The sequence below is a fragment of the Ooceraea biroi genome, chromosome 1 (assembly GCF_003672135.1).
Source record: "Ooceraea biroi isolate clonal line C1 chromosome 1, Obir_v5.4, whole genome shotgun sequence".
Classification (NCBI taxonomy): domain Eukaryota; kingdom Metazoa; phylum Arthropoda; class Insecta; order Hymenoptera; family Formicidae; genus Ooceraea; species Ooceraea biroi.
Genome location: NC_039506.1, coordinates 10,171,696 through 10,198,073, shown reverse-complemented (window position 1 = coordinate 10,198,073; position 26,378 = coordinate 10,171,696). Strand labels below are relative to the sequence as shown.

At 43.1% G+C, this 26,378-nt stretch overlaps 2 protein-coding genes across 2 annotated transcripts in view; one reads left to right on the top strand and one right to left on the bottom strand.

The window, feature by feature from the left end:
- LOC105286692 (E3 ubiquitin-protein ligase MYCBP2) overlaps positions 1-26,378 on the top strand; it is a 161,624-nt gene that overhangs the window by 119,728 nt on the left and 15,518 nt on the right. The window lies entirely within an intron of this gene.
- LOC105286691 lies at positions 6,872-24,737 on the bottom strand. The gene is made up of 4 exons (XM_011351819.3): positions 23,107-24,737; positions 10,078-10,497; positions 9,599-9,891; positions 6,872-9,334 (listed from the first exon to the last, which is right to left on the bottom strand). Exons 1-4 carry the CDS (start codon positions 23,314-23,316, stop codon positions 7,552-7,554), a joined length of 2,706 nt encoding a protein of 901 aa, XP_011350121.1. The 5' UTR covers positions 23,317-24,737; the 3' UTR covers positions 6,872-7,551.

Genomic DNA, 26,378 nt, shown 5'->3' with positions numbered 1-26,378 from the left:
AAATGAATGCATCGCACGCGTGTATCACGAGAACCATGGTCTCTCATTGATGAAAGGAAAATTTAATTTGTGAGTCACGCGTAAACGAAGTAATCTTAATTAAGAAAAGTTCACTCAAATGGGAACGTGCAGAAAATGAAATAAAACACACCTCCATATTTTTGATATATTTTTTTATTTTTATTTTTTTATGGGTAAAAAATATGATGTAGACCAAGTCCTTTCTGGCGAAAGCTGAAGTAAAATTAATTGTTTTTTTATTTTGTTGAAATGCATCCTCTTCGTTTATGGTTATGTTTCGAACAATCGTTGCACTTGACGCTTACATTGCGGCTGTACAAAAGATCGCATTGTTGTAGTCAATTTGCACGTAGCCTCAACAGAATGCACTCTTTTCTGCACGGAGAACCGCATCATGGGCGTATGAAACGGTTCCTCTGCCACCGGCGCACCATACGCTATTAATATCATGGGGTATATTTAGATTTCAATGGGGAAGAGAACGCGAGGCCACGAGCCGCTCGTCCGATATGCCGTCTGCAAAGCGCGGCCGTTTGAACCAAATTGCAATAAAGAACTGCTTTTATCTGGAATCTCTCATTGTGCGTTATCGATATCGAGGAATACCTGCAATTCGTATCGGCAAAGTTTGGCCGTCCATCACTTTTAATGGGCTGGCAGTACGATCTGGCGTTTTCATGAGATTCTGGTATCTTAATTAGATGAGAAAGGTAAAGAAAGTTTTTTCATGTAATGACGATGACAAAGTGTAAATCTGGGAAATTGTGTATGTACTGAGCATTGTGTACATAAAGCTAAAAAGGAGCAATCATAATTATATCTTTCTTTTCTTATATTCTGCATACAGAATAATATCTTTATACAGATTTGAAAGGATTTTCAAGATACCATTAATTTCACAGAAAAGAGACACCGGTATATTCCCGCGTTTGCTTGTGTGCCACAAGTTCGCAGCACAAAGCAGCACAATATTATTATTGCACTCGTAGCATTTTCGTTTTTCAAGCAATATCTTGACGTGAATTTACGCTCGGCTAGTGGATCGCATTATTTCTGGAACACGAGGCGCTCCGAACGGAATGCACTTTCTGGTACATATTTATAATTATCACGGCGGCGGTTTCCCCGCGCGGTATATATGCATTCGCGGCGTCTACCGCGACATCCTGTTTCTTGTCTCTCCTGTTTTCGTTTTTCTCGCAAGGCTTCAACACGTGACTGGCAAACGACTCACGGCTTCACGGATGCACCCTGCTTGTCGTGCCGAAGCTTCGGGTCGTAATAGCGTCTGGAAAAGCTTCTTAGAATGATAAGTACGCGTCCACGATGTGTTTTTCCGCAGAACTTTGAAATATTTAAGAATTTATTTGCCGTCCCATGAATATCTAAAAGGTAACTCTCTGTCATACACTTACATCGCGATTATTCAATAAAGATTTGCACAAATACTCACTCGTCTCATTTAATATTTAATATTCCGAATTTTTCGAAAAATCAAATAAAAGAGAAACAATATTAAATGAAATAATGTTCTTTTTACACAATTTTTCTGAACATTTATAATCGAAGTTATAATAAGAACTTAAATTTTTCTACATAGAGAAATGTTGTTTTTGACACATCTTATTAAAGGTAGTTGAAAGTACTTTTCAATTTATTAATAAAAAAAACAATTAATAAAGCTGTGTAAATTTTAAACAGAGACTGTTATTCTCTTTTGTATTTTCTAGGTTGAAAGTACGCTATGATATCGGGAGGGGGGAGAGACAAATGACTGTGAACAGAAATTTTCTCTTTCTGCTTCCAGAGATATTATTAATTTTCGCAAACTTGCGACAGAGTGTCTTCAGTTTTCCTTTCTGAGAAAAAATATTTCATTTTGCGATGAGTAACTTATTCGGAGAAATACCTCGTTCCCGGAGAAGGTCGATGACACAGCTTATATAGAAAGACGTTCGGTTTAAAGGTCCATTAGATCTCCGGATGCAATATCGGTGCGACAGGTGACACACCGGATCGTAAGAAGCAGACGGCGTATATTAAGGGCACGCCACCCGGTATATCTTCACGGTGAAATAGAAACATGGACGAAACACGTTTCGTTTCGATCCATCAAATAGGAATAATATTATTTCGCACGAGCGTTTGGTAATGTATATCGTAATACATTGCCAAATATCTAAATAAACGTATGTTGTGCGTTTAAGCGACGTGTGTAAACCATCAGCTAATATATTCGCCGTTCAGCCCGTATTTATTCATTTTAATCGATACGGATGATTTTTCCCTCGACGCCTATTTGTAAACGCCCAGGATCGAACAATTAACGAATAACGTTACCGCGCGGCAATATTATCCATTAATTATAGCGCCGGTAACTTTTCAACCGCGCGTAGGGATGAAATTTAACGTTGAACCCCACTGCTGGAGACAAATACGAGTTCGGATTGCTTTTCGGCCGTTTCACGTGTTAGCCGATATCGTTCTAATTCCTTCTAATGTGTGCGGTAGAGTTTCACGATAATTACAATAGTTTGACACGTATATCGCGAACCGTTCTCGTCGACTCTACTCGCACAGAGAGAGTCGCGAGATGGAAAATCCATTTACGATCTGAGAGCCGCGACTTAGGGTAAGCCCCAGATCGGCCCATGATTTTGGTACTTCGATAACCCGGTCGTGTCGGCCGCCGGCGATCCCCGATCGATTTTCCCCGGTATCTCGACAAGGGATTAGGTCAGGGACCAGAGAAACGGGTTAGAGCATGGAGAATCGAATGCTAGCACGGCCATCCGAGTGATGAGATGATTGGCTCACTGATGAAATCTGATAGAGCTGCCTGCTGCTTGCCCGGTCTAGCTTGGCGGATTATGTTCTCCCGTGCGAGAACGCTGGATCACAGCCGCGCGCCCTGATCTCACCCACTTCCGCCTCGAACACCTACTCTGCTCCGCCTTTCAACGTTCCGGGACAACGTCCCTTCACGGACGTCTAGCGGGGCTTCAACTCCTTTCCGGAAAATCGGGGATTGCTGTAATCTTGGCGAGTTTAGTTCGCATGTCTGAAACTGTAAAATATTACGAATAACATATTCTTTATCTTTTAATTATCAAATAAGCAGTTTTATGATACTATAATGCTCTTACATTATATTCTTTGCGCAGTTGTCCAATTGTGCCGGTTGGAGCGTCTTTAAATGATATTTCACTTTGATGAAATTTTGATTGTAAACCGGTTTGTAATAATTTTACGCAAAGGTACTTAAAAATGGATTTTATAACGTTACATATTCCTTCTCGCAGAAAAGCTTCTAAGCAAAGCTTCTATTTGTATTTTCGGAGATCCAGAGCACATTCGTGTCGTCTCCGGGACGAATACGGTTATTTATGTGTACATGTACAGCGCTATATATTAAATAATATATAAGTCTCCATAAATTAGAGGCAGAACATCGTGTCAGGAGCGGAGATCGAAGGTGGAGGAGAGAAAGCAACAAATTGCATCTAGTTGAAAACTCGTTCGGCCATCTCTCTTGACTTTCCACGACGAGCAGCCGGTCTCGAGAAAAATGACACTCTTATCTGAAAAATGGCCGGCCATAAACAATCCCACGAATCGGTGCACGATAGCGGACGGGCTGCTGCCTCGTATAGCACACGCCTTGGTATCGCTCTTTAACCTGTCGACAAAGTACTGTGTGATAAAACGCACGAGAAATCATGCGACTTTGCAAAAAAGTTACATCCACGTAGGAAGTTGTGCGAGCCCCTATGCACGTAAGATATTATTCAATTATATATATCGCGTATAACATTTCCATAAATTATTAGTTACCATATATTGGGTTGGCCAAAAAGTAATTGCGTTTTTTTTTATATAAATAAAAGGCGAATTTTTCATAGGAAACAAAAACTTTATTAAACAATATATTGTCCATTTTGTTTGATTATCTTTTACCATTTTTCAGGCAACTTCATGATTCCGCGCTCAAAAAAGTTCTTATCTTTTTCAGCAAAAAACAATTCCAAGAACGATTTGATATCCTCATCAGCAGTAAAGGTTTTACCATTCAAGGCGTTTTGCAAAGAACGAAACAAATGGTAATCTGATGGTGCCAGGTCTGGCGAATATGGTGGATGTAGTAACACATCCCATCCAAGCTGCAACAATTTTTGACGAGTGACCAAACTTGTATGTGGTCTAGCGTTATCATGGTGAAACACAACACCTTTGCGATTCACCACTTCTGGACGTTTCTGTTTGATGGCATCATTTAATTTATCCAGTTGACGACAGTATACGTCTGAATTAATGGTTTGATTCCTTGCAAGCAGCTCAAAATACACAATACCTTTAAAGTCCCACCAGACTGACAGCATAATCTTTCTTTGGTGAATATCTGCTTTTGAAGTGCTTTGAGTAGGTTCATCACGCTTGCTCCACGATCTTTTTCGTTTGACGTTGTTGTAGACGATCCATTTTTCGTCGCCTGTTATCATACGTTTCAAAAATGGATCATTTTCCTCACGTTTCAAAAGAGAATCGCAGATGTCAATACGCTTAGTGAGATGAATTTCTTTGAGCTCATGTGCTACCCAAATATCGAGCTTACTAATGTATCCAAGTCGTTTTAAATGGTTTTCAACACTCGATTTCGATATGTTAAGATTCTCAGCAATCTCTCGTGTCGTTAAACGCCGATTGGAATCGATCAGTGCCTTTATTTTGTCATCATCAATTTCGATTGGCCTTCCTGAGCGTGGTGCATCTTTCACATTAAAATCTCGAGATCGAAATTTAGTAAACGAATTTTGACACTGCCGCAGTTTTAAAGCATCTTCGCCATATACATGACATAACTTTTTATGAGCTTGCACAGCGTTTTTCCCTTTTCGGAAGTAATAAAACAAAATATGACGAAAATGTTCTTTTTGATTTTCCATTTTGAAATCGACGGCAAACAAACAATTGTTAACGAAATCGTGTACTTTCTTTTTCTAAAACAAGCTTGAACTGTGAGTTGTTAACCTACATAATGAATTTGCGGTTTAGAATGAAGTTAGTTACATTTCAAGACATGTATGTCCATCTATTGGAAAAAAACGCAATTACTTTTTGGCCAACCCAATATCTCGTTTTATTTTATTTTCATGCAATTAATGTTGCAGTTTTTTCTATTTTTAATCACGATGTGATATTGTATGAAATACATGAAATTTTTTAGACATGTAAATTTTTTTAAAAAGATAGTTTTTTGTTTAAAAAGATAGAATACGCAACGAGCCATGTGTAAACTTAAGAAATATTAACAAAGAACTTAAAAAAAAGAACGAATACATTTCTTATGAATACATAACATAATTTCATACATGAATTGATGCTTTATGAAGGATATACGACAGAATTTTCTTTCAGATAAAAATATAGTTTCATTTGCATTCTATTCATCAGTATTCTATATAATTTTTAACATTAAAGTATACCGCGAATTTCTAGTAAATTAAATATATATCACGACGTTTAGTTCTAAATTAATTGAAAAGTTGGGCTCATCGTTCATTTGCGCTCTTGACGTTTAATTTACCGGGACGCTTTAATTTTCGACGTTAAATAGCGCGATAATTAGGTCTTGATGAAATTCGCACTGAGGAAAACGATTGATTGCGAATCACTATAGAGCATAAATTTCCTTTCCAAGTTTATACTGAGTATGTACAAAAGTACACTATGTCGCTTGAAACTTGAAATAATAATTGCCGAGAAGAACGCGAAGAATTCAGAAAAATTAATTGCCATCACAGAGACATATCCCGCCCACGATCATCCCTTCGCGAGGACTTTTTCCATTACGGTCGGGCGTCTTTGTTGTCCGCTTCTCCCTTACTCGCCGAGCGGAGTTTTCTCTGGGTTTTACCGTCCCTAGAAGCGAAGAGCAGCAGCCGTTTAGACGTCAACAGCTGCGTCGCAGCCCGCCCCGGCTGCTAGCCGGCTCTATTTGTTCCTTTTACATTCTTCATGGAATAGTTTGGTCTCGCCGTGGATATACACCGACTGACTGCGCGCCCCGAATGGGATTAAGAATATCTTTCGGTTTTCGTTAGACGTCGCGGGGCGAACCGTTTGGATTCGCGGCCGCACTACTCCCAGGGTGGACTCCCCTCGACAGGAGCACCACTGTGCGTCGTTTGGAGAAAAAAAGACGAGTATCCGTGACGACCCCTGAACCCGAGGGCGCTCTCGAGGGGCAATCGAGAGACCGCGTCTAGAGGGAACTACTCGAATCGTAAAATTCTTCAAGATAAGACAACGACGGCGCGAGACACTTCGAACACGAGAGATTTAGATAAGAGAAATCTATGCGCTTGGTGAACTTACGAATAAGTACTTTGTGAATTGGAATACGTTCGGACACCAGCGTGCATTATCTAATGTGAGAGATGTTTGTTCGAAAACAGCCGGAAGGGGATCTGATTGTTGGACCTATGCGGATTTTATTAGCCGTTCAAACGGATTGATTGCGAAAATGTAGAAATTCCGCCTTTCTGTGCGATCCTTTACGCTGCCTGAAACAAGTCGATCGGTTTGGCAAATGTACTTTAATGTACGTATATTCGTAATTTCTTATTGAATTATTTAAAAAAAATAATTAAAATATGTCATTAAATTAAATTAAAATATGTCAAAGTGAAAGAATTTTTAAGTAATTTAATAAAACAAAAATTTAAATAATTCGAAATATCAAGATATTTTAAATATATCATAATTGGCTGATTGAGTTTAAAGTTATTGAGCGTAATGCGATATTCTAAAGCGGGACTTGGTGGTAATTAATTTCTCTCATACACACATGTCAGATATAAAATACTTATTTAATAATACCTGACGAAGAGCAAATATATATAAATTTATGTTACATCCATCTTTTCGCAGACAGTCATAAATAAATCCTTCGATTTTTCTCGCGATGTTTCTCGACGACGCACTAATCGGACTTACGTGATACCGTAGGTTTATCGAACTTTATTGCGTTATGGGCACGAATATACGCATGAAATGCACTAATTTTGGCACACTTGTCGCAGTACTTTCGCGTAAGCGTGGCTTTGGTCGATTTAAATGCAACTTGTTCTCTCCTTTCACGGGAACGAACTGATTCGAATATAACTGGCAGTGCGTGATTGTTCCAACACGAGCTTATTCATACACGCACAGCTCAAAAGTAAAGACACTTCGTTTCCGACGCGTACACCTGGCTTTTCAGGCTAAATGCCTTGCCTTCCGAGCCTTGTGTACGGGTGAATTGCACTAATTTCCGACGTATTTCCTCCGCTATTGTGGCACAGACACGATCTCTCAATCGGGAGACTCCACGTGACTCGTTCTCGGCTGGCGCGAACTGCCTTACGCAACCGCTTCAGCGACACAGCAACGTGCACGTGTGCGCGAACACTTTCTTCATGTAGTCGGTGAAATGAAAAGACACTTCGCTCACGACACGTAAAACACTTATATCACAGATAATGGGCGTCGCTACGCCTTGGCCGCACTCGCGGCGACGGAATCCTGATCAGGTTTCGTGGGCAGTGGCCTATTAGCCATCTTGCTCGTGGACGCAGATGTCTGTTGGGGTTCCGGCAGTTCTGAGTAGAGATGAGCAGTCGCATCGGATGGTTCAGCGTACTCGCACAACAGTGAGTTTGGCCTCTTATTGTTCTTATTGGTCGCGCCCAGGATACTCTCACCTAGAGCCTTCAGGAAGTTCATCGGCTTAGCGTGAGATTGAGCCTTGCAAGATTGGTCCAGCTTCGGACTCTGCGGTGGACCATGATCATCTGCGCCGTATCCAAAGTTTCTCGGAGGACGATCGTTGCCGACGAGATGATCGTTCACTACATCCGGCGGCAACGGCTGCGGCGCCCTTCCGATCAAGCTCTCCAGAATCGGCTGTGACAATCTGCTGGTGCTGGGTACTGTCTCATCGCCCGGTAATTCGGCATACAGGTGATTCTGATCGCTGGTTCGCTGGTCGCGGGGCTGTGCGTACTCGGTAATAAGCGGTCTGATCTGTATTCCGCTTGGCAGCAGCTTCTCCAGGGATGGCGCTTTGGTGCCGACGTTAATGGACGGTCTCGGCGCACCGCGAGTTCTCCTAATTCTTGGCAGGATCACATCGTAAGCGTTCTCTTCTCGATCGCCCGTTGGTTGTCGGTCATTGTTGTTGTTACAGCTCTCCTCCACCTTGATCAGATCGTACAGATGCTCGATCATGTCCCTCGCCTGGCTGTAATTGTCGGGATCGTTCAGCCGATCCCGAAGGTCTCTCAGGTACTCTTCCGTCAGCTCTTCTGGTAATGTTTGCGTGGCTTTGTTCTCAGTGTACGGATAAATATCACCATCATTGTCATAATCCTCCATGGCTTCCACTTCTTGAGGTTCCACCTGCAGGATTCTGGTTTCCGGTTGAAGGCCGGCATATTCGTGAACGCTCAATCTCGAAATCGATCTGGCGGACGTGGCGGCGGTCATGCCGTTGCTGGACGACAACCAACTTGCCAGATTCATCAGTGGTCCGGACGTCAGTTTGGGGCACACACCACGACGACGCATGTAGAGAATTCCTGAAGCTAAGATGGCCACGACGACTATGAAGACTGCTACGACGCAGACAATGACGATGATTCGCTTCTCGCGCTCCAGTTGCTCTGACTCGCTCATCTCCAGGTCGAAGAAGCTCTTCTGCCTTGGGTAAATGTGAGGACCCACGCTGGGTGGACTGACACTCGGCTCCGGTTTCGGCGACGGCTTCTCGCAGTTTACGTGATCTTGCTGCGTGCAGATGAGCTTCGTGAAATTTCGCATGGCCATGTAGCCCTCGGGCAGGTTCAAGCATCTGTCTAGGAACTGATCGACAATGCAGTAGCTGGAATCCATCATCCATGAGATGGAACTGTTGCGCTCCGTCACTTCGCGCACCCAGTCTTCAAGGTTGCAGTTGCACTTTTCCTTGAAGTAATTGTTGCCGATGCGTGCCGAGTTGACGCTCTGCGAGATCGCTGCAAACTTGAGCGATCCTGGCCGAGCCTTGTGTATGTGATTGCCCGTGAAGGAGAATTCAAAATTGGGCGCGGAAGTGGCGCTGACCTCCGCTTTAATGGCATCACTTTCCAGATCGATGAAGAGATTGTGGTCAATCGCTATATGGTTCCATTGATGCAGCACGATGGAACCCTGGCGTAGATACTGGAACTCGTTGTTGCTGAAGGTGACGGTCGCGGCCGACGTGTTGATGGCACCCGTGTCCACTTCGGATAATCTAAATGGCGAAAAGAATTTATATAAAGAATATTAAACAATTGACAAAAATGTAAAATCAGAGAATAAAAGATGAAGAATGAAGCAAAGTGGATTATTGAAAAATTTAATTATAAGAAATTGAGATATTAATAATAAAATACAAAAAATGTGTTATGATATTTATATTTATAAAGGATACTCATTAAATTAAATTAAATTAAATTTTCTCATTAATTACCCTGACCATTTAGGATCTTTATAAAATGGCTTTGAGATGTCAAACCTTGAATACTGTATTGTCAGATTGTCGTGACCAGCTCTGAAGGCCGCCGTGTTAATATTCTTAAGTTGCACGTCAACAAACTCGAGGCTATGGATAAGGGCTCTGTCGCTGAAAGCGCCGGATTGAATCTCTTGAATGGACGCGTTGCTGATGACCACGTTGAAAATGGTCATCGCGCAGAAGGCATCCCTGCGTATTACTTTTGTCGACATGTCATCCATTCGAATCTCCGCGACAGCCGAAGGAAACACCGCCTTGGGTAACTCCGCGATCCTCACGTTTTGGAACATTATCTGCATCAGAGAGCAACGGTTCAAGATTGTGATTAAATTTCCGATATTTACTCGTTTGAAATGATGTGTAACAAAACCGGGCAATAATACGCATCAATGTAAATTAATCTCAATCTCGCTTAATAATAGTCAAATAATATTCGCAGCATTACGTTATGTTCAATGAAATGATTCGCTATATCGAACCTTGGTCGCTGGTCCGTGCCGTCCATGTTGAGGCGCCTCAAACTTGAAGGCATTGCTGGAGAGTTCCAAGGACGGTACTTCCTTTATCGTGATCCAGAGGAGCCACGAAAATGCGCTTGGCTTTATCTCCACATGTTTGCATCTCGATATCGAGACGCTGAGCGTGCCACGCATGTTCCGGAAGGCGTGGCTCTCGAGGAATACGCTGTTACACTCCGACACTTCGAGATGCGTGTTGGGCGCGCTGAGATTTTGGAAGGCCTGTCTTTTGGCGACCACGCTGTAAATTCCCGAAACGTGCACGCGTTTCAGAGGCACGCCTCCGCCGAATGCGCCCGTCTGTATCCTCAGCTCGCGGCAATGGGAGACCTCGAGTTCCGTCGCTTCCGGCGGGATGGTTCCTTCCAGCAATTCCACATTCTGGAAAGAGAACGAAATGGAAGATAAGGCGGGTGATGCTGTTAAGCTTCTTATCGTTTGTTCCTTGCGGTTAGACGCAAACGCAAGGAAGATAGCAATTCTGCATGATCAACATCTCGTTCCAAGGCTGTTCGCTTTTCTATCGCGGTTTACATCTTGGTTGCGTAATGTGTGGTTACCATCGTAATAACGTGACTAAGACAACGTTTTCTGGAATCGTGACTGTCACGCATATTGAGGATATCTCACGAGGATTGTCGGACTATTAAATATTACAAGTTTAAAATTTACACTTGATACATTTTCTCCTAATTTTAATTTTAATTTTAATGAAGCTACTTTAAAACATGTAATAAAGATGATATTCTGATAATAGCAGTTTGGGATCGATGATTAATCTACTAATCAATATCAATTATATATTCATTATTTATTTTATTTGATAATTGATAGAACGGATGACGAAACCTCAGTCATAATTTAGTTTTATTAATTAATAGAGCTTCGGTGAATTCGAAATATTTCCATTGAAATGTTTCTACGTCGATTTCCTGGCTGCTATTTATAAGTTTATTTCAGCGCCGGCTTGGCGGTATATTCCCTGCACTTGCCCGATCATATGTGTCACTCGGATTTCTTAACGTCTCTTTCAGCTTCCCTCGATGTTATACCAGAAAGAGAGATTATCGCTCTGCGATGTAAGCTTTCTAGAAAGAGATGCCGTATACCTTCAATACTTTCGCGCCGTTACAAAACAGCCGTACACTGCAGAAAATCGTTGAAAAATACGAGATGGAGAAATATTCAGCAGCCAACTTGCGAACGATAATCCGAATCCTCGAAATCTCTCCGCTAAATCTCACCCGCAAAATCTGACTTCGAAAAATCCGATTGTGGTGAAAATATGAATTTCAATTTATAACGCTACATAAATAAAAACATTAGTGGCTTATCGAATTTTCCCGTCTCTTCGTGGAATTGTTTATCCACTTCTCTATCTGTTCTCAAAGCGTATCTTTATTTTTCGTGCTGGCATACGAGCGCATCCGGTCCCTTCAGGCACCTTTGACCCAACCGGTGACTAAATCCGTTATCTCAAGATATTTTTGTCAGTAATATCACAACACCATTACACACGTTTGCCTTGGACACGTCCTGAAGATACGATACGTCAAGCTATTCTAACGGATCGCTTCATATTTGATTTATCATGACGCTTTGAGTGATGAACTGAAAATACGACGGGCAGTTGTTAAACTGTGCAAACAGTCAACGATTAAATTACTTTATGCTTGCGTATGCACGAGTTGAATCAACCCGATCTCGGACTTTCGTTTGCTTCTCGTAATATTATTCGTATTTTGTAGAATTTAATTCTTCTATAATTATCTTTCCTCCAGCATCAGCGCCGACGACAAATTATGGAACATTTCAACTGCGGGTGAGATTATTACTCTCTTCCTGTTTGGATTTCTCGCAGGTTGAGGTACACAGCGTGTGCTTTTCGCTCGGAATTATTTTTTCCTGTAGTCTGGTTTACTTTTACCCTTGTCTCCTGTCCACGCGAAGGAAAGCGAACGGGCGTAAGCTGCATAATACGGCGCGCCAAAGAAAGACGTGCTGGTTTCTTCAAAGCACCGGAAAATAGTTTCAAGAGTTCATTAGAACGACGGTGAGTCATGCTCACTGTTCGCGCTCGTCGCGTCGAGTAATGCGTGCGTTTCGGCTTTCGCATCTCGTCTCTCGGTTACACCACGGTAACACGAAGCTCCGGTTTGCCTTTTCTTGTTGTTCATCGTTGCATCGCGGTCAACCCGACATGCATAATTCGCGATTCGATTTCAGCCACGCTTGTTGACGAGTCACGCTTGGACGTTCGTCATTGATAAAAGAAGAACAGACATAATTCTCGTATCGCTTCATGCCGCTCACGTCGGGGGCGTATGTCGGATGTATGATAAACGTAAACGTTACACGCAATAGCGTAATTGATCGAGATATATCGAGATATGCGATTATTAACGCATGGAGACAACTGTGTCAGATGATCCTGTTGAACCACAGTGACTGCGGCTTCATTACGACCCGGATCATCCGGATGAGTACGACCCACAGATGAGATCTCAATATGAGGTCCAGTTTCATAACGGCATCGTATAACGCGCATCTCAGAGAGAAATCGAGAAATTTATTACACATGCAAAATGCGGGTAGATTTGCACGAGCGATTCAAGCGGCGTTTTACATCATGCGAGTAGTATTCTATGCTTCTTTGGTCATGTCGCATGTATATTTAACGTGGCGCAATATCGAAATACTCCGACGTGGAGCGCGAGCGTGGAGAGATTACGAAATCAAATAAAAAATTAATTTATTACGCGAGATGGTTATTTTCTCGTTTCCAATTTATTCTGTTCCATTGGCTCTTTCTGCAAGACATTCCTGCGATTATTGTTTCTGTTGTATAATACGCGCTGTGTATGTACGCATTTCATTTGAAACTCTTAGCGAATTGCGTTATTCTCTGATAGTTGTTCTTTTAGCCAACGCATTGCGGATTTCCTGCGCGTTAGCCCCGCATGATGAAATGTACCGCGCTGCTCCAGTTGGTAACACCGCGGACAAAGTGCATGTATAGCGGCGCCATGGAATGCAGTTCGCGTTTCGTCCCTAATTAAAAATACGCACGACTTCCTTGTAATGCAGCGCGAGAGTTCCGCGCGGGAAGAGTTAATTAACGAAATGGAGACGCGGGAAAAACTGCGATGTCGAGCGGAGTCGTTGAAGAGGGTACGTGTGTGTCAACGGTGTACCGCTTTCATCGCTCGTTGGATCGGTGACGTCACGGATGCGTCGCGTGGCAGAACAGCTGTTGCTGCAGCCCACGGCGGTTCTTCGGGATAAAGAGGAAGAACGAGGTCAGGATAAAGAGGAAGAACGGCAAGGGGAAACTCATATCCCGCACTGCCGGACGCAAGCTGAAAAAAATGCTTTTCGCCTTTCTCTCCTGCCTCGCTGAGTAACTAAGATCGCTCTCAAAAGTTGTGTCGCTTCGCACGGGGTGACTCAAGGGCCGGGACGCGCGGATAACGCCGGTTATTTCTGCATGCTGCGGGACCTCGGGCACAAAGAGCATCTCTCGAGGCCTCGCGAGTCATGAACGGCCGGGTTTAAACCGTCGGTGCGAATTAATTTCGCGATACCGGCGACGGGGAGAGGGAATGGTGCTGCTGGCCCGCAGCCATCGCAGAATTTTCTATGATCGCCACGATCTGTGGCGCAGGAGAGTGTGTTCTCCTCCGACCGATGATTCAATTTCCACGTTCGCCCGCTCGTGTATGTACGTTACGATACGATCGATAAGTTAACACGGGCCGCGCTTTTAAACACGGGAAATATCTCGTCCGAGCGTTCCAACAATTTCCGGAGAGACGGCTAGCGAGGAAATCTGCTGATACGGAAACGCTCCAACTTCCGAAATTTTCTGTCGAAGTTATTTGAGGGCCGTTATCTCGATTCGTTCCGGCTTTAAACGACAGATTTTTAACTGCCTTTTTCTTTTTCTCTTGAAGAAAAAAAGAGGGACAGTTTCGTTTTCCTTCGTTCGGTAACGGAGCGTATCGAAGTGTTTCCGTTATCGTTTCGATTTAGATCGATTCCATATGTCTGGAGAAAGATTTTCGTGAGAGAAAAACTTTTTCAAGTTCCAGTATTTTCACGGCACATTTAGTGCTAAATGTGGCACTGTGACTTTTATTATTATTTATCTAATGTGGAAGTCGGCTTACATGCGGACGTGAGAGCCAGTTAAATGTACGATAGAAATATGAATTTTTAAACATTTTCATTTAATAGTGACATACAATATATGATATTTGAAATGAAATGTAATTACGAAACAGCATAATTAAAACGTGTAATTTAAATATTAACTATAATTTAAACTGGGCATTTCTTGCTTTGTAATTCGAAAAAGGGCGTTAGTTTATCATCAAAGCCGAGTTATCACTGAACTAAGCATACGTGGTGATACGCGATAAAGAAAGCGAGTTTATAATATCCATTTTACAAAGAATACGTTACTTCCGCCAGACAATTTTACTCAAAGGAAAAACTATCTATTATTCGACCATTCTGGCTGATTTATTCGAAAAAAGTGCACGACGTTTCGACCCTGATTCGGGCCCTTATCAAGTGCACAATACAATAACAGTTATTTTTGGCTGAAAATAACTGTAAACTTTTTAAGGAGCACCTCAATGTGACAATAGTCCTACAGCGATCATCTATAGACTCAAGTCGATCTATCGATTCAAGTTGATAAATGATCGCTGTAGGACTATTGTCACATTAAGGTGCTCCTTGAAAAGTTTACAGTTATTTTCAGCCAAAAATAACTGTTATTGTATTGTGCAGTTGATGAAACGTCGTGCACTTTTTTCGAATAAACCAGCCAGAATGGTCGAATAATAAATAGTTTCTCCTTTATAATATCCACTTGTCTCTGACGAGAAGCTGCTGCAACGTGGATTGCAACGCGGAGGTTGCAGTACATACCTATATACCGTTAGCGAAGGGAGTCTCAAGAAAGCTGACTGTCTGGAATATCGATGAATCGCAAGGGTCACGTCGTCGACGTGGCGCACGCGAGGAAACATTATTTCCACTTATACGATGCGACAAGCGCTCAGTCGGAATGCATCGGTGCGGAAATAAAGAGAAGAGGACCAGTTTAGCTGGATTGCGCGAGTAACTATTGGACCTCGCTGAACAGACTTTGGATTCGTCCTGTGGCATTGAGAAAACATAGTTTTGGCCAGCTGCCACATTCACGACACACGTAACGATCACGAGAAAGTACCTCGTTTATTATAATAGTTCAATATTCTCGTGATGCTTCACGCCGGCGTCAAAATATCCTCGCGTACGCTAGTTTAATCACGATGGTACAAGAGAGAATAATGTCGAACGCTGTTTTCGCAAAATGTTAATTCTCTGCCTTTATTTCTGCAAATAATACGGTATTTTTCGTCAAAACTTGAATATTTTCAATCCATAATGTAAATATCGTTCCCTGTCACCCGCGAGATTCTATAATATTCAGAAATTTCCTATAGTTCTACACCATGTGACCTGGCCTGGCGGTGCAGAAACTGCCGGCAAGCTTCATGGCGAATCTCCCTTCAAAAATTGTGGAAAAAGGCAGCGGTAATTATCCCAGCGCATTATGGTTGACGCGCGGATGACGGATGAAGGAAAATAAAACGCGAGGTATGAGAAATTACGTAAGATGAATTATGTGCGGGGATAAATGAGCGGCTTTCCGTTGAATTTCTTCGCGTGGCCTTCGAGGACCTCCTCTATTATCGAGTGCCGACCCCCAAATTATGCGACGAGAAGCACACCGTTGAATGGATAAATAATTAAGCAGCTTGGAGATACGTGTTGTGCATGCCGATACCGCGCTCGACGCGTTCGCACGTTCGAGTTTAAGGCAGCCCGGTCACGTACGTCAAAGTTTCGCCGTCTGAATCAGAATTGGCGAGAAATGGACGATCATATATCATCGGTCGGCGTATTAACTTGTAATAGAAGCGCTAGCCGAAACGCAGATGACATCCCACCCTCTGCCGTTCGTCGTCGCGACAATTCGCGTCACCCGGACGTGTAAATGCGTTTAACAGGGCGAGAAATGATCGTCGCGAGATGAATGAACCGGGGATAAGTCGTGGTGCAAGGAACGTGTCGAGCCTATGTGGAAACTTTCGAGTTTCCGTTTTCGTGAACTGAGGAAGTTGTGCCATGGCTAATTGACGACGAAGTCATGGGAAGCAGCCTGCTCCTCGGGGGGAAGTGTACTTTCCGACGTACAAAAATAGCCCGATTCACTGTCTAGTTCTAGTTCGAGGTGAACGAGAGGCAGACAATCGAGTTATTCTAAACTCCGGTATGGTAGGCTCCCTTAGGCGCCTTCTGCTCTCCTCTCCGAAATTAACCGGCAGCGACAAGCCTTGCCTTCAATTTAAGAAACGGTGAACATTCGCCACGTTGTGTCTCTCGGCGGATTGTTCGAGATTGATAACGTGCGTTCTTAGATACTAAATAAACTATAAATCGTAGAATATTAAATTAAATTAAAGGATACAGTTATAATGAGGTAATAAATTATTCGATAGCACTATACAACTGTTGATACAATGCGAATAGCTGTGCTCAGTGTGCGTGTGTGCGTGTGTAGAACTGAATGTTTAATGTTGTACATCGATATAATGAAATTACAATACATTATCCTCGCATCCTCTAATATCCACTGTTAAACAATTTAATTACCCAGCTCGTTAGCATGTTATTACAAGATTTTAATATTTCATCTAGTAATGGGAAACATATCACGCAACGATAAGCTTGCGAAAGTGGGTTTTTAGTGGATTTATGTTATATTATGCGTATGTAGCATTTACGTTATTACCTTGTGATGAAAACTAGCGAATTTAATACACTTAAATTACTTCACCAACAGACAGAGGAATTACGTTGCATTTGAAAAAAAAACTCGCAACAGAGTTCAAGGAGAAGTAAAATTAATTTTCTGTTGTTCTCCAACGTTACCTAAATTTGCAATTTGACGGATCTATACGGTAATAGGCTATATCGGTACGAAATCGTGGAAAACGTGCACAATATGTGCATAAAATCCTCGGTACACCATGTGCCCGTTAATTACTGCCCTTCTGTGGTGTTATCTTGCGCTACTAATATTCGTGATGTTCGACCGCGCCGTAAAGCTTGCCGGAGGAATGTTCACATGGCCGCTTCGTGCGGAACGAAGTATCACCGTGCATCTCTACATCCGGAGTCGTGATATCCCGTGGCCGCGCGAAATTCGCGAAGCGGCGTTATGGCGATTGCCACGGGGAATGCCGGAAGTTAATTCGCGGAATGGCGATGCACCCGCTGATGCCCGGCTGCCCTCGTCGTACCAGATGAAATTACTACTCGCCTCGCATATGCGGCCCTGGTTATACGGTCCAGGATACGCTCGCCTTTGCCAACATGCGAGCGAACGCCATTATGCCACCGGGGGCCTCGACCGGGGGGGTCGCGTCAAGGGATAATTCGGTTAATTGCCGCAGCGCATCGGAGTACTAGATGGCCTGCGATCTGCTAAGAGCCGACCGCTCTTGTGCAGCAATCGCTCTCGTTTCACTTCTATCGCTTTCATCTCCCGCAATTCATATCTCCCATCTGCGTTTTTTGCCGCGCGTCAAGTGCAGAAAGGATTTCATCGATCGTGCTTTTATGCGTGTCAGCTGTTAAACGTCCGCCTGCTCCGCGTCGCGATCGCACGTGGAATCACTTCAAATGGTCGTATCGTAAGGCGTTGAGAACGATGATGCACACGAATGGTGGAAACAAAAGTTCCATCAATTTCTGATGTCACGCAGCGAGTACTAAGGGATTATGATCGAGTTATTCGAGATATGGAATTCTCAATTAAACCGATTAATCCTACATTTTAACACGCGCGGGAAGGCGGAAGAAGCATTTATATAATGATAATGCGATCACATTTGTGCGCCTAGTCATCGGGAAGTCAGATTACCCGGCAACGATTCTGTTGCGACTATAACTGTTTCAACAGACGATGTATTCTTTGCTGGAGTAGCGCAAGAAGATTCTAATGCAGATAACGGAAAAAACAAAGCGTCCGTTTTATATAATCTTCATTTCACTAAAAAATATTATATTTCCTAAGAAAAGGATCATATTTCCTAAGTTAGCCCAGTATTCAAAATAGCGAGACGGGGGAAGTGAAAATTCCGGGGTAATGATTGAATCATTTGGAATATTGGGCAAATCCCCAAAATCGCGGAGCGATTTGTAACCAGGAAGACACAGATACAGCGGATGATCCGAGCGTGAACGAGAGCACGCATATTTGATGATCAGACTTTGTCGTGTACATGTATGCGTAATATACGCGGGACGTGTTCGCGTAGATAGGCGAGGCACTTCGCACGTGTGGCTAATCACGATAGCCCGACAACGCTCGCGGGGGGTTGTTAAAGAGAAAGATAGATACCAAGAGAGAGAGAGAATTGCGAATGAACGAAGCAGGATGTCGAGCTATATCTACGCCCCCAAGGCAAATTCTCCAGACAAAGCCGGCGAACCGCAATCGGCTCTCGGATGCGTGTGCAGTGTACACGTATTGTGTAGCGCGGCGGACCATCCTAAAATAATTTATCATCCCGTAGGGATGAGCGAGGGAGGATGATGAGACTCGAGAGTGATAATAGCGCGTTCTGCGATCTCGATCGCGCCGGATCTCGTGCTCGCCCTCCTCCCCGGGCCATTTATTGAGTTATCGAAGTTATCGAGGCTGGTAGTGTGTCAGCGAGCGTACGATTCTGAGATTCATGAGTGTAATGAAGAATTCTTTTTTCTCTCTTTCTCTCTGTAGATGCGGGCTGCGAAGAGAATTATTTTCGAATCAACGCTCCCGACTGCACATCGCGTTAATCGTTTTTAATTGTGAAATATCGCGCCGAGAAACGCGAAGACAATATTGCAGATAAAAACTTTCGCGATATCCAGATATTTGATTGACATTGAATAATTTCGTATAATCCTGGAGTTATGTCAGTTGACCCCGCGAGTAAATTAATCTACATTGTTGCGAATGCTGTCACAGCTATTTTACATAAAGTGAAAAAATCGTCGAGTTTCAGATGGAAACGTATTAAGAGGATCTCTTCTGCTTACACACATTCATAAATATTATAATAATATAATAATATTATAATAGGTATATATTATACATATATTATAAAATTATTATATTATATATATATAATTACAATCTATTATAATATTAATATTTATCGCTTCGACGACGTGCTCAATCTTTTACTTAACAACACTTCTCTGCTACCTTTTCATATGACATTTTAGAAATATTATATTATATTTATATAATCTCTCTTGTGCCTCCTTACATATCATTTTCTATTCGCGCAGACGAATCTCAAAGGGAGAGTAACTTGTAAACTCGATTCGTGTAAGATTACCCCGGACACTTCTCGCCTCCCTTGATGCAGACCAGCCCGCATGATTGCGCAGGCTCTCTCGCGCTGACGCCCCGAGATACGTCGTGGACCAAAGTGTAATTCGTTGAAAGGGCCTATTGTGAATAAATTGAACCGAGGCGAGGATCAGCCCGGCGTTTTATCGCGGCGCGGTTTTGTGCGCACAAAATTCCCACCGCGACGCCCGCCCTTTTCCGCTGCCCCCGGTTTATGCCCTCGGACCCCTAGGAGGAACCACGTGGGCTGTGACCAATTTATTAATTCACCGAAGCGGGCAATGCGCATGAAAGGACCGCGGAGGTGCGACCAACCTCGAAGACGACTCGCGTGCTGTGCACAGCTTCCTCTCCTCTCACTCCCCTTAATTTCGTGAAACCCGATGCAGTGGCCTGATTCTTCGTATATTATATATTTGAGATCGATCTCTGTTCTCCCTTCTCTGTGCTGAGTGCAACGATAATTGCGCACAGTGATATTTCTTTGCCGAGGTCATCGAACGTATCGCGGATATACGCGCGCGTGTACATATATCTGCTGACATCGTTTCCGTCCTAAGTGCCGCTATCGCTCTCGTGCGATTTCGCGCGACGTGTTATTTTCCAGTTCCGATAGTTAGGTTTATTCGCTCCACTCGAGATGATTACAATGAGAGAAACAGAGGAAGATAGGGCAGGGAGAGACAGAAGGAGAGAGAAAGAAAGCAACGTGCGAGACCGTTGCGGAAAGGGCCAGCAGCGTAGCTGCACGCAACCACGCTTTAATCGGCGGCGTATTGTTTTCGCTGGTTTGCATTAACAGATTCATCCCCCCTCCTCTCTGACCCCCCATAATCACGATCGGCTTGTAATCGAGTTAGTCGGGAAAAGCCGCCGCTTATTAACGGGTCCGTGAGCGTTAAATCGCACACCTAAACTGCCGCCGCGCGAAATTGTTTCGACCAGCACGTGGCGCGCCAACGTTAATTGTTGTTTCCACGTGTACTTTCGGGTCGACGACCACGGATAACGGTGCCGTAAAGCGTTCGAATTAAATCTTGACGGGCAACGGCAGCGTAACGCGGATGCACTTGAAGGTGCACCCGAAAATTAGTCGCCTGCTGTTCGTGATGGAACGAATCGTTCATCCCACGAGAGGATCGAATTAACAATCGACTTCGCTAATTGCTCCACTTGAAAATTTTAACGTTATTTTTACGTAAAGAATGTAAAACGGGATAAAGAACTGTTTAAAATATTCCATTCGAAATAGAATAAATGAACTTGAACGAGACAATTATTTTACGGCTAAATTTGAGCGACGAGATCTAAATTTAAATTTCAAGTGGTCGAATGAATAGATAGATTAGGAAATATTCGTGAAGCAGCTAGCTCGGACAATGCACCGTACTTCTACTTCGGTCGTAGTGAACCCTCCTACCGGAAATTGCATGCGGCGGAAGTCGCCTAGGTTCGACCGAATGCATGAGGACGAATTTGAGGGACTATCAAGTCGATCTACTCGCCAAGTGTCGAACGGGTTGGCTATTGTTGGAGATCTTTCCATATATCTAAGTCACAGCGCGAAGCTGCATGTGGCACATGCGCTCATCGTGAAGAATTGCCTGTGTAAGCTGTAATCGGATTTCATAACGCTCCAATACATTCATCCATTGCTGTAACAATATTTTAATCGAATTTCCAGATCCAATAGCAGTACGCGACATAATCAGACAGAAAGACAAATGAATGACAGCAAACGCTTGTAGCGCAAACAGGGATGAAAAATATCCTTGCATTTCTTTTAGCAAACAGATGCAATTATGTTTCGAGATAGCGGAAAAATATTTTTAGTAATCCGATCAAATCCATTTGAAGTGAAACGATGAAATTCTCTACTCATGACGTTATCCATACTTAACGCAATCACTTTTTATTGTCGCGATCGCTGATTGCGAGGGGAAATCTCACATTATTTCCCTACAAGAGAGATCCGCACATCTCCATCACTCTTCTGCACTCGTCGTGATTTCAGTATTTGATTATCGCTTGATTTGTCGTTTCCGTCGATCAAATTAGTATGTCCTTGTTTCGATACGAGTGAACTTGCACGAGCCAGCAAGGAGTTCGACCAGTTACCAAGCGGCGATGCTGGGCTACGCGATAAATGGAATTAATGGCGTTGGAATGATAAGTGACGCTGAATCTGATTTGATTACCAAGTATTTGCCGGCCGGCAGTATAATAGCGAACCCAACGCTGTCAATTGTAAACACTGTTAAGTACACGAAACTCTGTCACAATTGGCTTGACAGTATACTTGCTTTTCGATCATTATCTGAGAATCTATAGAAGTGCCTATTTTTACATTTGATGCATTTCCGTATTCGTTATTCTTTTTTGACAGACAGGATCGGCGATGTTATCGATCTTATTTATCGGCAGCAGTCACTCCGCTGTCTGCCAATTGTTAAGGATACTTAACTACATTTATGCTTGGTACACGTTGTGTCTGTTCTGTGCGTCACGCCTACGCTCAATGCAACAGCCGTTTATCAAACGGCCAAGCCTCTAAGCTACGAAACAAAATTATTTAATGAAATTCTTAGATAGTGCCGGGCTACCATGAGAGCGAACGCAGTGCTGTGAATGCCGCTTAAAACTGGTTTCCGCTGCGTTTCTGTGTGAATGGTTGATCGGAGCGCAGATAGGGTATAGGCTTACTCCAGTTTGCGGTCAAGAAGCGTAGCAGAAATTCAAGCTCCTTACTCAAAGAAGAATTATGAACTATCTCTCTGCACGCGTTACGTGCAACATAATTTAATGATTCTCGTTATACAAACTGGAATAAGTTTATCTCTTGTAATCTTATTTTGTTTTGTTAACATCAAGCTATTTATGAGTTGATTCCGATCTCGAATTATCGAGATAATTCCGATCTCGAATTATTATTTTCGATCTTCGTCGAGTTTTTTTAACAAGATATCTTTGCTGCAAAATTTGAGAAAAAGACACACAAACCCGCAGATTTAATTATTGTAAAAGTTAGGACTCGTGAAGCCTAGACGGTTCATTCCAGCGCTACGCCTACGAGCGCATGCACATATACGTGTACGTGCTTGAGTGTGCACGAACGTGCACGAACGTGCAGTTCCCACCGTATTTTACCGATGGGAATCGCCAATGATTTATATGCTAATCTCGCGTGAGACTCCGATATAAACTTTCATTGTTGCATATTGAGAGCTTTTTCCGAAACAACGGAAGTAGCGAGATAAATGGTTTCACGTTATCAGGAGTATCATATATAAATAGAGATATAATAAAAAGAGACGCAATGCATTATCTTGAGTTTTATCCATTGCCTTCCCGTTGTGTCGGTTAAGAAAATTTTTACGGAATAATAATTGTTATACTTTGATAAAAATGATAAAAACATTATCATTAATGTTTCATTATGTTAGATTGTACAACAGTATCGTTAACGTTAACGCGAGATTATTCTCGCGACAACAATTTGTAGCGGAGCGTGTTCTTGCATTCACCTGTTCCTTCGAGAAGACGCACTTGACGTTAATCCAACGATGTGCCTTGACGGTGCAGTTGCAGCCGTTCATGGCGCATATCCCCGGCTTGTTGGCCTCGGCGATGCACGGTAGGAACGCGAGATACCACAGGAACATCGAGCATACGATCACACGGTCACACTTAATAAGCCCGTCTAGGGCGCCGAACACTCGTCGCTTGGCGCTCATCGTGACGATCTTCGAGCAACGCGATCACTAAATCATCATCATCATCATTGTAGTTGTCGTTATCGTCATCATCATCATCATCATCAGATCGCCGATCGACGCCTGTTTCATAACGATCCAATCGCTCGCATTCTACGCACTCATGCGAGATCCGCGCTCATTACCGATTCGCCAACCGATCGCGTTGATCGATTGGGAGACACTTGTACTCGCGAGTACGATCCACTGTATCTATTATCTTGCCGTAACTTTTCCCATTGTACATCTCCACCAGGCCCTTGTAGCATACCTTATTGATCTTTAACGATCCACATTCCGAGGAAAGAGGAGTCAACGACCGGTTGTCTCTCTCGGTCGCGCGCGCGGTTGGTTCCCGAGTGCCGAAGAGGACGAAGACGTAGAGGAAGCTGTCGAGCAACTAAAGGCCAGCTGACGCGATCATGACGAAGGTTGCTTTTAAACTGTGCTCGGTGGCATGCACGATCGGTGTCTCCTCCCCACCTAGATCCATGTGGCTCGACTCGCCTTGCCACGCTCTCTCCATCTCTCGCTGCGCGTTCTCCCTCTTCGGTTCTTTTAAAAGATAAACGCCAGCCATGACTCTCATCGTGGTTCCGAAGGAACGAGATAGGAATCGGGGCCCTCTCGAGGCGTGATCGCCGCACCGCGATGCTCGATGGCTGATGGAATGGACTCTCGACTTCTACGGGAGCACGCTCGATTTTCGTCCAACATTATGGCTGGCAGACACCTGGCACTTGCCAGTACGGCCTTGACCAACTTACGGTCCACAGAGCCCTTGGTTTATAACAGTGACCAGCGTTCGTTCATCACGAATGCTAATTGCGTAAGCCGTGTTCAGAGCTTGTGACCCTGATCAATCAGCCACCAGCGCCACATCAAAAGCGAAACTGTTCCAACATGTGTAAAATATGTTCGCCAGACTTGATACATTTGTTGATCTGTCGTTATGTTTAGGTGTTATGTGATCATTAAAGTATCAACAGATTTCTGCTCTAAACGTCAATCCATATAATTTGCTCGCCTTTACACGCATATGTGTGGCATCAAGATAAAGTTTCTGAAATTTATTGAATTTAGTATCTAAGAATTTCGGAAATATTGTTGGACTTAATGTCAGAATTGCTCTTTTTTAAACATTTTTAAAAAATGATTGTTCTTGCCGACCATGAGGACGATATTATAAATGAAGGCAGAGAGAATTATATTGTTTGTTGTGATCTGATCTAAAGTCAACTATGTATTTATGTATGTGTATGAATAATGTGATTCTCTCTCTTTCTTAGATTATTTTTATTCTTCTAAATTAGTGACATAATTATTCTACTAACAGTCGTCGACGCAAGGCTGCAAGAGACACAAAGTTACATTGAGAAAAATTTTCATCGGATAAACCGATTACATAGTAACAAACGGATATATCCGATTAAAGTGCATAAAAGACAAAGGAAAATGATCGGACATATCCGATGAAGGTAATCGGAAAACAAATTTAACAATCGGAAAACTATTTAATCGGTTTATCCGATGAAAAATTTTTCTCAGTGTAGTTTTCTTAACGTTTTTAATATCCGTAAAAATAAAATAAATATCCGATAAGAGATTCTCTAATTTGTGCTGCTTTAACTCGACCATTTTCTTCTACATCTGTATTTTCTTACAATAAGCTGTACGTGACAGAGAGTGTGAGAGAGCGAGAGAAAGAGAGAGAGAGAGAATAACGCGACTACCATCTCCGCTGCATTGTGTCGGAACCGGAAATACGCGACACGGGAAGCATAGTGCCGTAAAAACGAAACGGTCTGGAGAACGCCGTCGCTTCATAGCGTCACGTTGCTTTTCATAGTAGCAGATAGCGTTTCCCTAAAGCGCACTATACCGTCGTACCTCTTTGCTTTATGAGCAGAAACCTGCCCATTTAATTTCCCATGAGAAATTGTGCGCGCGTCCCCGCCCCGTGCATCCCTGTCGCACAAACGTGAAACGTCGTCCATTCATTCATAACGCGTTTCTCAAACCGGGACGTCGTCTCCGCGAAGTGCCCATTTCCGAAATGGTCACGTACCGGCTGTACGTCACCCGGATACCGATCTTTAAAGCCGCCCGCTCTCGATTCTTCCGGTTCCAGCGCGATCTCCCGCGTATTATGCACCGGCCCGATTCCACCGTCTATTATCTTTGGCGTGCCGCTCGTTCATCTTTTTCGCCGTGACTATGATCGATGGCGAGAGCGCACTACTCCTCGCCGCTTATATCTGACTCGCGAAAATTACATTCGTTACATGGTTTGATACGCGCACGATACCGCAAGCATCGATCGAAGTCCCATGGTACCTCGCCGTAACTCGAGGCATCATCAAAGCTTAGCTCTTCCAGACCTGGAGCTGCGCTGGAGTTGCGAAATTAATTTTGCAGGCTGGTGCAATAAACATACAATGACACATGATTTCAGCGAGAAAGCATAAGAAAACGAATACTCTTTTCATTATCTCGTATTATCATTGATAATATTCTGGATCGTGAAATCATCTACTATTGATATTCCAAGAGATATTCAGAATTACACAAGCAGTGAGATTGTTATTCTCGAAATACTCGTATTTTTTTTCTATAAAAAGTACAGCCAGAGAAGATTGTAAATACTTGTCACAGTGAAATTTAATTAAGCTTTCGCGCACTGAATTTGATGCATCGCAAATTCGTTGATGATGAAAACACCGAAGAAAATATGTGGCCTGCACACGCCGCCATTGCGGTTCGCAATTTATTACATGCTAAGTAATTTTGCTTTTTTTACCATTGTCATTGATTTTAACTAGATCCTATTTTCCATACGCGCGGCGTATAATGATCGATACGTGCGAAAAGGTCTCCTGCAAGACCTCACGCATGAGAGAGATTTTCTCAGGATACCAGTTCTCGCAAATGATAAAAACGCTCGTACATATATATAACAATCGAGTATAGGTACTCCTTGACACACCACACACACACACACACACACACACGCACGCACACACACACAGAGGAAAACATGGATT